The 13,411-nt window shown below is 44.5% G+C and overlaps 1 protein-coding gene across 8 annotated transcripts in view; it reads left to right on the forward strand.

Annotated features, from left to right (window-relative positions):
- The window catches only part of fcho2 (FCH and mu domain containing endocytic adaptor 2), a 102,639-nt gene that overhangs the window by 30,388 nt on the left and 58,840 nt on the right, over positions 1-13,411 (forward strand). For all 8 annotated transcript variants that reach the window (XM_029768840.1, XM_029768839.1, XM_029768841.1 and 5 more), the window contains exons 5-7: positions 464-616; positions 1,026-1,130; positions 9,100-9,198. In XM_029768840.1, coding sequence (XP_029624700.1) covers positions 464-616; positions 1,026-1,130; positions 9,100-9,198 — 357 coding nt within the window. The remainder of the gene's footprint in view (positions 1-463; positions 617-1,025; positions 1,131-9,099; positions 9,199-13,411) is intronic.

The following is a 13,411-nucleotide window of genomic DNA, read 5'->3' on the forward strand; positions in this document are numbered from 1 at the left end:
CACAGGAGGTTGGTGGCACCTTAATTGGGGAGGACGAGCTCGTGGTAATGGCTGGAGCGGACTGGGTGGAGTGGTATCAAATGCAACGAAACGCATGGTTTGATGACATTCCATTCGCTCCGTCCCAGACATTATGATGAGCCGTCTTTCCCTAAGCAGCCTGAAATGTCGGAGTGTCGTCTCATGCATGAGTCAGGAGGTCTCAGTCCAACTAACGAAACAGGAACTGTGAATTAGCAGCGGAGATGTGTTTTTGTGCTTTCAGCATAACAAAAGTGTTGTCACACACACACACGGTGCCCATCTCTCTCCCTCTCCTCATGCGAATGTGGTTTTAACCAATCTCTTCTTTTTTTTCATTATCTTTGTTGCCGTTAAGTGGTTTCAATAAATGGCTTTTCAAACTATGCTAAAATGATTGTTTTAATGGTTGTTGTCTTCCCCCTCCCTCTGTCTTGTACAGACAAAGGAGGAGGTGGCATCCACTAATGGGGCAGTGCAGACCATCCAGACAACCGGGGGGGCCTTACAGAAGTCAAAGGAGAACTACAACGCCAAAACTGTGGATCAGGAGAGACTCCGCAAGGAGGGAGCCACACAGAGAGAAGTGGACAAGGTACACTACACTAGACTTAAGTACACTAGACCAAACTACTCTAAGAGAGAGCCACACAGAGCAATGTGGACAAGGTGGGAATGTGGGAAATCACAGGTAGACAACAGAAGACAATAAGTGTGCAGCTGTAGATTCCCAATACCTCCTATCACTAGCCCATTCTCTGCCTCCATTTCCATACCCAAGTCTGTCATTATGTACATGCGTAATAGTAAAGCCAGAAGAACTGTTTACTGCCACAATCTGTTTCTGAATCGCATACTGTGGTTGGTTGTTGTGAGTAGTAGTGGTGTCTCTGGTCTGGCGAGATCTGTTACTCCATAGAGCACTGTGCGACTCTAATGCTGATGGTGACACATGAGAACAGATGGCCATTTTCCTGTTGTCTGTCTCCCTCTGTTCTCTGCAGGCGGGAGTGAAGGCCAAGAAAGCCACAGAAGCCTACAAGGGCCTTGTGGAGAAATACGCCGCAGCCAAGTCCGAGTTTGAACAGAAGATGGCTGAAACTACACAGGTGTGGGTTTGTGTGATTTGGTTATTCCGTGCACTTTCTAGTACCACAGTAGAATGTGGTTGTGTGTTTCTTGTTTTTGTGTGTGGTGTACTGTACTCTTATGTGCTTTGTGTGCATGTTCTAACGTACTTGCTGTGTGTGTTTTGTCAGTCGTGTGTGTGTGTGTGTGTGTGTGTGTGTCCACCGCTCAGTATTCCGTGCTGTGTGTGTTCTGCGTTCCATGCCTTTATCATCTCCAGCTTGTTTTTTCCTCCCTAACGGAATCATTGTGGAAAACTCTGATTGGAACCATCTGAACGGCTGATTAGATCAAGTCTAAATTAAAATCAGATCAACAGAATTTGGCCCTCCATATCCTCCTGCACCGCAGCGAGACACACGGCCAAACTGGTTTAAGTTAGGGGAGCGTTTCTGTTTCCCCCCCAGAGAAAACAGCAGGACAGCTCTGCTTCCTTAGATCACAGTCGACGGCTCATCTCAAATTCAACACATGTGCACATGACTTATAAACACGGCGCGGGCGCACGTGTTCTGTGACGTCACTTGCGTGTGTGTGTGTGTGTTTTGAGTTTGTGTCTCTTATCTGTCTGTCTGACTCTCTGTCTGAGTGTGTCTGTAGGCTGACGTGAATACTGGGGCTTATGCACGTGCGCTCGCCTGTGAATGTACTCTGTGTGTCGTGCGTTTTTGTGTGTACACTAAATGTGGTAGTGTTTGCTCGAGCAATCATGGATGTTTGTGTGTGAAAGAATATGAGATTGCCTATATCCATGCTAGTGCACATTTTACGAGCTTGTGAGCGAAGTGTGTGTGTCTGCGATGTATGTGTTTATGTGGTCAGGCACGCTCATCTTCCCCTCTCTCCACCATGTGATTTAGGAGTTTATGATTATTTATAGTCATTCTCCTCAGTTTACCCCAAACTCTCTCCAGCCAGCACTTGATGGGAGTAAACACCCCCCCCCCCCCCCCACACACTCTTCACACACACAGACCGCTCCAAACCCAGAGACCAGAGATGAGCCCAGCTCCTTGTGGCTGGCCCACCCTGGATAATTGGCACCTTGTGCTGCAGGGGGATCTGTGTTGGTGTCCCTTCGTTTCCAGACCACCCAAATAGAGATGACACACACACAAGAAGGAAGTGGCCAGGGCACAAAGAGGAAGTCTTTAGGGAAATGTATACATGTGTTTTTATCAATCCAAGAGTAATCCTTCCGTGCACTGTTTTTCCTGCATTGGACACGGTGCACATGTTCTGTTGTACACACACACATTGGGCTCTTTTGAATTCCTCTTTTCGTAGACCGTGACAGAGCCCAAAGTCTTTCCTGACCTGGCCTGACCAGGAGAAAGTGTTTGTCTTAGTTATCTATAAGCTACGCACACCAAGGCACATTGAAGCTGTTCTGGTGGCTCGTGGTGACCTAACGCCCTATTAAGACACTTTTATGTTGGTGTTTCCTTATATATTTTTTAACCTTTTATTTAAGCAGGGGGTCATGCTGAGGTTACGGTACTTTTTATTTAAGCAGGGGGTCATGCTGAGGTTACGGTCTCTTTTGCAGATGAGCCCTGCATCAACACATCAATAGACAACCATTACACTATTGGCTACGTAGCCTATCTATATACACATCAGTTACACAATACATGAAAAGCAAACACGGAAAACACGAAAAGCAAAACACAATCATATGAAACAAACACATTATTCAGTAAAAAGCCCTGTAACATCCGTCTGAATTGCCCTCGAGGCACCAACTCCACCAACATTTGGAAATCATTCCACATGAGAGGCGCAACAAAAAAACCTAAAAGCAGATTTCCCGAACTCGGTGGAGATTGAATGGATCCCCAGGTTTAGCCACTCCTGACTCCGGGTCTGGTAACTTATACGTCTGAAGGTTAACAATGAGGTAAGGTATGGCAGAAGTTTATGCAAGAGTACTTTATAGACATTGAGTGTGCAACGCATCAATATACTAGCCTTCAAAGAGGGCCAGCCTACTTTCTGATAGGTTCAGTACACATCATTGCGTTTTCTATCACCCGTAATAAAGTGCAATGCGCTATGATAAACTGCGTCCAATGGCTTCAATACAGTAGCAGTTGCATTCATATAGACGATATCGCCATAGTCAATAACCAGAATGAATGTTAAGTGAATTATTTGTTTTCTGCTATTTTAAAGTAAGACAGGACCGTGTCCTAATAGAATATTTATAAGCGGGGGCACGATTAATGAGGGCACCATCCAAAGTACGTATGCACAAATCATCAAACATTTTTAATTGATTTGGAAAATAACATATACTTGGTTTTACCTACATTGAACTGAAATTGGTAGTTAAAGGCTTTCAGCAGGGCAATAAAGGCTGATTGAAGCTCTGACAGAGCCTGGTCAGCTGTGGGGGCAATATCATGCACAACATTGCCATTTGCATACAGGTGAAAGTCAGTTTTTTCTGTAAAAAACAATCATTTTTATGTAAATAGTGAAATGAACCAGACCAAGAATTGCTGATCCCAAGAATCCCTGATTTAACACCACCAGTAAATTCACACTGTGTTCTGTCCTTTAAATACATTCCAGCTACACACAGCCAGGTCCAGGCCAATTGATGAAAGACTCTGAATAAGTAATGATTGGTCCACAGTGTCGAAGGCTTTAGACAGGTCAATAAAACGGGCCGCGCAGTGTTTCTTCTTATGCACAATTAAGAACATAATTTAAAACCAAAGAAGTATCAGAAATTGTTATATGACCTGGTCTGAAACCTGACTGGTGTACAGTCGTGGCCAAAAGTTTTGAGAATGACACAAATATACACTGCTCAAAAAAATAAAGGGAACACTTAAACAACACAATGTAACTCCAAGTCAATCACACTTCTGTGAAATCAAACTGTCCACTTAGGAAGCAACACTGATTGACAATACATTTCACATGCTGTTGTGCAAATGGAATAGACAACAGGTGGAAATTATAGGTAATTAGCAAGACACCCCCAATAAAGGAGTGGTTCTGCAGGTGGGGACCACAGACCACTTCTCAGTTCCTATGCTTCCTGGCTGATGTTTTGGTCACTTTTGAATGCTGGCGGTGCTTTCACTCTAGTGGTAGCATGAGACGGAGTCTACAACCCACACAAGTGGCTCAGGTAGTGCAGCTCATCCAGGATGGCACATCAATGCGAGCTGTGGCAAGAAGGTTTGCTGTGTCTGTCAGCGTAGTGTCCAGAGCATGGAGGCGCTACCAGGAGACAGGCCAGTACATCAGGAGATGTGGAGGAGGCCGTAGGAGGGCAACAACCCAGCAACAGGACCGCTACCTCCGCCTTTGTGCAAGGAGGAGCAGGAGGAGCACTGCTAGAGCCCTGCAAAATGACCTCCAGCAGGCCTCAAACGGTCAGAAACAGACTCCATGAGGGTGGTATGAGGGCCCGACGTCCACAGGTGAGGGTTGTGCTTACAGCCCAACACCGTGCAGGACGTTTGGCATTTGCCAGAGAACACCAAGATTGGCAAATTCGCCACTGGCGCCCTGTGCTCTTCACAGATGAAAGCAGGTTCACACTGAGCACATGTGACAGACGTGACAGGGTCTGGAGACGCCGTGGAAAACATTCTGCTGCCTGCAACATCCTCCAGCATGACCGGTTTGGCGGTGAGTCAGTCATGGTGTGGGGTGGCATTTCTTTGGGGGGCCGCACAGCCCTCCATGTGCTCGCCAGAGGTAGCCTGACTGCCATTAGGTACCGAGATGAGATCCTCAGACCCCTTGTGAGACCATATGCTGGTGCGGTTGGCCCTGGGTTCCTCCTAATGCAAGACAATGCTAGACCTCATGTGGCTGGAGTGTGTCAGCAGTTCCTGCAAGAGGAAGGCATTGATGCTATGGACTGGCCCGCCCATTCCCCAGACCTGAATCCAATTGAGCACATCTGGGACATCATGTCCCGCTCCATCCACCAATGCCATGTTGCACCACAGACTGTCCAGGAGTTGGCGGATGCTTTAGTCCAGGTCTGGGAGGAGATCCCCCAGGAGACCATCCACCACCTCATCAGGAGCATGCCCAGGCGTTGTAGGGAGGTCATACAGGCACGTGGAGGCCACACACACTACTGAGCCTCATTTTGACTTGTTTTAAGGACATTACATCAAAGTTGGATCAGCCTGTTGTGTGGTTTTCCACTTTAATTTTGAGTGTGACTCCAAATCCAGACCTCCATGGGTTGATAAATTGGATTTCCATTGATTATTTTTGTGTGATTTTGTTGTCAGCACATTCAACTATGTAAAGAAAAAAGTATTTAATAAGATTATTTCTTTCATTCAGATCTAGGATGTGTTGTTTAAGTGTTCCCTTTAATTTTTTTGAGCAGTATACATTTTCACAAAGTCTGCTGCCTCACTTTGTCTGATGGCAATTTGCATATACTCCAGAATGTTATGAGTGATCAGATGAATTGCAATTAATTGCAAAGTCCCTCTTTGCCATGCAAATTAACTGAATCCCCAAAAAACATTTCCACTGCATTTCAGCCCTGCCACAAAAGGACCAGCTGACATCATGTCAGTGATTCTCTCGTTAACACAGGTGTGAGTGTTGACGAGGACAAGGCTGGAGATCACTCTGTCATGCTGATTGAGTTTGAATAACAGACTGGAAGCTTCAAAAGGAGGGTGGTGCTTGGAATCATTGTTCTTCCTCTGTCAACCATGGTTACCTGCAAGGAAACACGTGCGGTCATCATTGCTTTGCACAAAAAGGGCTTCACAGGCAAGGATATTGGTGCCAGTAAGATTGCACCTAAATCAACCATTTATCGGATCATCAAGAACTTCAAGGAGAGCGGTTCAATTGTTGTGAAGAAGGCTTCAGGGCGGCCAAGAAAGTCCAGCAAGTGACAGGACCGTCTCCTAAAGTTGATTCAGCTGCGGGATCGGTGCACCACCAGTACAGAGCTTGCTCAGGAAGGGCAGCAGGCAGGTGCGAGTGCATTTGCACGCACAGTGATGTGAAGACTTTTGGAGGATGGCCTGGTGTCAAGAAGGGCAGCAAAGAAGCCACTTCTCTCCAGGAAAAACATCAGGGACAGACTGATATTCTGCAAAAGGTACAGGGATTGGACTGCTGAGGACTGGGGTAAAGTAATTTTCTCTGATGAATCCTCTTTCCGATTGTTTAGGGCATCCGGAAAAATGCTTGTCCGGAGAAGACAAGGTGAGCGTTACCATCATTCCTGTGTCATGCCAACAGTAAAGCATCCTGAGACCATTCATGTTTGGGGTTGCTTCTCAGCCAAGGGAGTGGGCTCACTCACAATTTTGCCTAAGAACACAGCCATGAATAAAGAATGGTACCAAACACATCCTCCGAGAGCAACTTCTCCCAACCATCCAGGAACAGTTTAGTGATGAACAATGCCTTTTCCAGCATGATGGAGCACCTTGCCATAAGGCAAAAGTGATAACTAAGTGGCTCGGGGAACAAAACATTGATATTTTGGGTCCATGGCCAGGAAACTCCCCAGACCCAACAAAAACCCACATATTCTGACAAACTCCAAGCATTGATTATGCAAGAATGGGCTGGCATCAGTCAGGATGTGGCCCAGAGGTTAATTGACAGCATGCCAGGGCGGATTGCAGAGGTCTTGAAAAAGAAGGGTCAACACTGCAAATATTGACTCTTTGCATCAACTTCATGTAAATCACCACATTCTTATTGGCAGACTCAACAGCCTTGGTTTCTCAAATGATTGCCTCGCCTGGTTCACCAACTACTTCTCTGATAGAGTTCAGTGTGTCAAATCGAAGGGCCTGTTTTCCGGACCTCTGGCAGTCTCTAATGGGGGTGCCACAGGGTTCAATTCTCGGGCCGACTCTCTTCTCTATATACATCAATGATGTCGCTCTTGCTGCTGGTGATTCTCTGATCCACCTCTATGCAGACGACACCATTCTGTATACTTCTGGCCCTTCTTTGGACACTCTGTTAACTAACCTCCAGACAAGCTTTAATGCCATATAACTCTCCTTCCGTGGCCTCCAACTGCTCTTAAATGCAAGTAAAAATAAATGCATGCTCTTCAACCAATGACTGCCCACACCTGCCTGCCCGTCCAGCATCACTACGCTGGACGGTTCTGACTTAGAATATGTGGACAACTGCAAATACCTAGGTGTCTGGCTAGACTGTAAACACTCCTTCCAGACTCACATTAAGCATCTCCAATCCAAAATTAAATCTAGACTCGGCTTCCTATTTCGTAACAAAGCATCCTTCACTCATGCTGCCAAACATACCCTCGTAAAACTGACCATCCTACCGATCCTCGACTTCGGCGATGTCATTTATAAAATAGCCTCCAACACTCTACTCAACAAATTGGATGCAGTCTATCACAGTGCCATCCGTTTTGTCACCAAAGCCCCATATATTACCCACCACTGCGACCTGTACTCTCTCGTTGGCTGGCCATCGCTTCATACTCGTTTCCAAACCCACTGGCTCCAGGTCATCTACAAGTCTCTGCTAGGTAAAGCCCCGCCTTATCTCAGCTCACTGGTCACCATAGCAGCACCCACCCGTAGCACACGCTCCAGCAGGTATATCTCACTGGTCACCCACAAAGCCAATTCCTCGTTTGGCCGCCTTTCCTTCCAGTTCTCTGCTGCCAATGACTGGAACGAACTCTGAAGCTGGAGACTCGTATCTCCCTCACTAGCTTTAAGCACCAGCTGTCAGAGCAGCTCACAGATCACTGCACCTGTACATAGCCGATCTCTAAACAGCCCATCCAACTACCTCATCCCCATACTGTATTTATTTATTTATCTTGCTCCTTTGCACCCCAGTATCTCTACTTGCACATTCATCTTCTGCACATCTACCATTCCAGTGTTTTTAATTGCTATATTGTAATTACTTCGCCACCATGGCCTATTTATTGCCTTACCTACCATATCCTACCTCATTTGCACTCACTGTATAGACTTCTTTTTTTCTACTGTATTATTGACTGTATATTTGTTTATTCCATGTGTAACTCTGTGTTGTTGTATGTGTCGAACTGCTGTGCTTTATCTTGGCCAGGTCGCAGTTGTAAATGAGAACTTGTTCTCAACTAGCCTACCTGGTTAAATAAAGGTTTACTAAAATAAAAAAATAAAAAAAATTAAAGCCTTTGACGCTTATGAAATGCTTGTAATTATACTTCAGTATTTCATCGTAACATCTGACAAAAATATCTAAATACACTGAAGCAGCAAACTGTGGAAATTAATATTTGTGTCATTCTCAAAACTTTTGGCCACGACTACATTTTAGTATATATTTTGTAGTTAAAAACAATCTAAGGTTGAGTATTTACCAAGGATTCTATCATTTTTGCTAGGCAAGACAGTTTGGAAATGGGGCGAAAATGATTTAGGTCACATGTGTCACCACCTTTCTGAAGGGGGGAGTATATATATTTGCAGACCCCAGGGATGGTACCTGAAATAATTGTAAGGTTAAAGATTCTGCGATCAGAGGAGCAGAAAGCTAATGCAAGAAAGGATCAAGCAAATCAGCCCAAGTGGATGTTTTAGATTTTTTACATCCATCTTTCGCAAGGCGTCTAGCACGTCATAAGTCAAAAGTAGCTTAAAGGAAAATCTTTTGGTATTTGTTTCATTAGTCCCATTGTTGATATAGTCCCAACATATTTTGCATGTCAGCAATCAGGTTTTCAAGATACTGTATGTAACTTTCAGAATACAAAAATATAGCAGGTATAATGCAAAACAAAAATCAGCTGGGGCTGTGTTTCCTGATCAGGTCAAACGTCATGGAAAACTCTGGGTCCTAACTCTTCTACTGGCATATTTGTTTTCCTCTAGTTTAGTGACTCCTAAGTGTAAGTGGATGATTTTCTGCATATTTACTCCTTTGTGTTTTCTTTCTGTGTTCCAGAAATTTCAGAACATCGAGGAGAGCCACATCGTTCACATGAAGGATATCATTCAGTCGTACGCACAATCTGTTGACGAGACACACGTTCAGATCGGAGAGGTGAGTCAACACACACATATACGTGCATTCACACACACACACACACACACACACACACACACACACACACACACACACACACACACACACACACATTCCTGTGGGCGGGGTGGGGTTTGTGTCCTGTCCCCTTGCTCAGTGGGTTCACTGTGCGTCAGATTAATTAGTGTAGTCTTTGATCACTCTAATCGTTTAACTGAGAACCAGGAAGCCTTCCATTCAGTGGTTTATATCAACCAATTAAAAACTGATCAAAACTCCCTCTCGACCAATCTAAAACACCTTCAACATGCAACCAGAGGCATGCCAACTGTACTAGGCATTGCACTCTGATCTTAAGAAGTGTGGATATTTTACTGAACTTTACTGTGTTTTGCTGTACATATATTACTGAATCAGTGATAATTACAATGTTGATCGTTCCAATTACAACATAATATAATTTTTTTTAAATCTCAAATGTTTTTCTATGATAGATGTTAAAGAAATTCTAGAGGTTTTACTACTTGACGGAATAGACAACTCAAAAGAAACTCCGCTCCACTGAGTGTGTACTGTGCAATGGCTGTTGCTGCAGTCCCAGTAGTGTCCACAGGGGGAGCCACAGCCCCACTCTCTGCCTTAAAGCTCCAGTCTTACCATGCATTTGAACAGGAGAAGGACAACGTTGCCTGTCTGTGTTAGCTTGGCTAGGCTGGGCTGGGCTTAATTAAAATAGAGCCTAAAGGTGGGTGAGTGCTGTCCCAAACAGCTGGGAAATGACGCGCAGGCAGCCCAAGTAATTGTGATTCCGTGATGAATACCCTTTAAACCAGATTGGAGGGGAGATGGAGAGGAGGGATCCGAGGAAGGGAGAATGTGGCCACTCTAATCGTGCAAGATTCTGCTTCATCAGTTAGACCACAGACACTCAAACTCGGCCCAGACATGCAAACACGCACGCACACAGTACACTTACTTGACCAGCACTATAGACAAACAAATACACACACTGTCATTATACTGTACACACGCACAGGGGTGTCTTGCTCCCATTATTCTAGAGGGGGCACAAAGTGTGTGAGGATGAAACTGTTTTTTCCCCCCTGCAATCTAGAGCCATAATATTTTATGCCATGTAAAACAAATATTATATATATTTTTTGCATAAATTATCTTTATCTGTTAAATTGACATTTCAATGAGGGTGTCATTTTGACTGTTGTAAATCACACATCTCAATATACTGCATTAACATGCCGATGATATTACATCCAAATCACAACATAGTACATGGGATCATAACATACATCAACAACACAGGCACATATCATGGTATTTGTAGATTCATTATCATAAGGTGCCTGATTTACTTGTAAACCAAGTTCTTTTTTTGTTGCATATCTAAGCATACCTCTTGAGCTGTCTGTATCCTCCTGACTGGTGCTTTTTTTTAAAAAGAAACTTAATATGCTTCTCTTCTAAAATCTGGGTAAAATATTAAAAGGAATGTGAGTCTTATTGCGTTTTATAATGGCTTGCTTTTCTGAAGTGTAGCCACATTTCCAACAGGCATGCCAGCTAAGAGAGCAGCTTGTCTAACTATAACTTGATTGATAGCCAGAAATGGCTTGGTAGGCAGTTGTGAGGTTGAGAGATTCCCATTCTAGCTGGCTAGCTAAAGCCAACTTCATAAAATTGCTAGGTGGCTATTATTACAGAGAAACAGCAACACATGTTAGTTTTATTTATTCATCAAGAAGGAATGAATAGGCTGCATAGCTTGATCAAATTCATTTACAAACATACCTCCTGTGAGTCCTGCCCTTCACCGACGGCTAAAATCAAATCAAATGCTCCATTGTGCACTATGGAAGGAACCACGTACTAGGGAGAACAGGGGGGGGGTACTTTTTTCCTGGTCCATTGTGCCCCCTCAAAAATACCACAAAATAACGATGATAAAACATGGGCTTAAAAATGAAGTTGAGTAATTTATTTAACATCTGCAATGTTTTAGAACATGGAAAATCGGATGTGCCCTTGTGCCCCATATGGGCATGACGCCTCTGCACACGCAAATGGACATTACACCTCTGCACACGCAAATGGACATTACACCTCTGCACACGCAAATGGACATTACACTGTACACACACATGGTCAAGTAAACACATACTCTTAAACAATCCATATTTTCCAAACACATCAACACACTAAAATAATTAATACGGTCTACTGACTCAACACACCATTAACTGGCCAGGTGACCACAATGTGTACTGACATGCACACAGCCCCAGTTTGGCTGTTTGGCACACTGGCTAGTCTGGCGTTAAGTGTAGTTTCATGTTAACCTGGGGCTGGGGTCTAAACAGTGGCAGTCTGCATGTCTCAGCCATTTTCTAGTTCTACTACCCCTCTACTCTCTGGACATGAATAGAAACCACTAAAGACCACGGCATGGGAAGAGGGGAGGATGTAAAGAGACTGCATGGAAGTAAAGAGGGGATGTGAGGTCACACGGTACAATGCGGTTTAAGAGGAGAATGAGGTCCTCTGTAGCTCAGTTGGTAGAGGATGGAGCTTGCAATGCCAAGATATTGGGTTTGATTCCTGGGAACACCCATATGTTGTTTTTTGGGGGGATAAAAGCCTCTGCTAATTGGCATATACTATTATATATGTATTTATATATTTATTTATATATATATATATATATATATGACGACAATTTAACTAAAAGTCATATTTGGTACTACTTCTTTACTACTGCGTGTTTATTCTGGTTGATATTTTTCAACGATATGCCTCCGTGCTGTGCAGAGTCACAGGCGGGCAAGTGTGTGTGTGTGTGTAGTCTGTGTGTTTGTTGTGCGTGCAATGTTTGTATTTGTAAGCGAGCATTTGTGTGTGAGGGAAGTGCCCTTGAGTGCAGATGTGTGTTTTTTCTGTGCATGTGTGAAAAATCACTACCGGTAAGGAGGGGTTTGAGGGGGGGTTGTGTGTGTGTGTGTGTGTGTGTGTGTGTGTGTGTGTGTGTGTGTGTGTGTGTGTGTGTGTGAGACGCAGGTGATGACATTACAGTGCATTTCCTCACGGCAGCAGTGAGCAGCTGGGCTAGAGCACCTGACATATCGCGTGTGCTGGAGTGAGCATTCGACCTCGCCAAGCCCCCCCCGTGAGGGTGCAGGGGGCTAATGCACTCCGCCTTGCCGGAGGGGCTCAGGAGGGGGGATGGGGAGATGTGTATGTATGGTCATGATAGTGGATGGAGGTACTCTGTTGTGCTTACAGTATCACGCACATCTGAATCGTTTGGCGAGATGGCACAGTCAGTCAGTCCCTGTTCGTCATCTGTCTGGTCCTTTTACCCTTCCCCCGATACAGTCTGACACACACACACACACAAACCACTGACAACAAACGGCACACACGGACACACACGCCACTGACATCCAAAACAAATAAACAAACACCATCCTTCCTGTGAGAGCACCCAGAGGGCATCAGGAAACCGCTCTGTCAACAACAAACCTACCGACACAAAACCATACCAAAATGTATTATGTAAGCCAGTCCCCACAGGCCATTGAGACACATTGTACAGAGATTTTTATATTTTCTTAAATAACAGAGAGCGAAGCAAACATTGGGTAGTACAGTCTATTAGAGGGAGTATACAGTGGAAAGCACAGAGCCATATTGTATGTGTCACTCCTTCTGAGCATTCTAAAACCAGAGACACCCAGAGAGCAGTCCCCAAGGACCCGAGCTGTCACTCACAACACAAACCATCACACACCACACAGCAAATACACACACATTCTCCCCCCTTTCTCTCTGTCTCACACATGACTATCACACACACACAGATACAGGCACACCCACTCTCTGTCACACACCCCACTGCCCCATTTTCTTATTGCACCAGCACTTCCCAGTGTTACTACTAACACAGAGTGAGCCCTCAATGGACTCAATCAACACCCATTCAAGTGTGTCGTATTCCAAGTGTCTGCCTCTCTGCCTTCAGTTCTTCAAGTGATTTTTTTTTTAGTTTATTCATGTAATGCTAACTGTATTGATGCCATACCGGGGTCAAATACATGTGAAAATACTTGAGCTGAGCTTGATTTAGTTTCCCCTGTACAATGGAACCAATGGAATAGTCCCAAAAGTGCAAACTCCAAGATAAAGATTCAGTGAGTCTTATCAGAAGCTAGCAGATTCA

The sequence above is a fragment of the Salmo trutta genome, chromosome 12 (genome assembly GCF_901001165.1).
Source record: "Salmo trutta chromosome 12, fSalTru1.1, whole genome shotgun sequence".
NCBI classification, from domain to species: Eukaryota; Metazoa; Chordata; class Actinopteri; order Salmoniformes; family Salmonidae; genus Salmo; species Salmo trutta.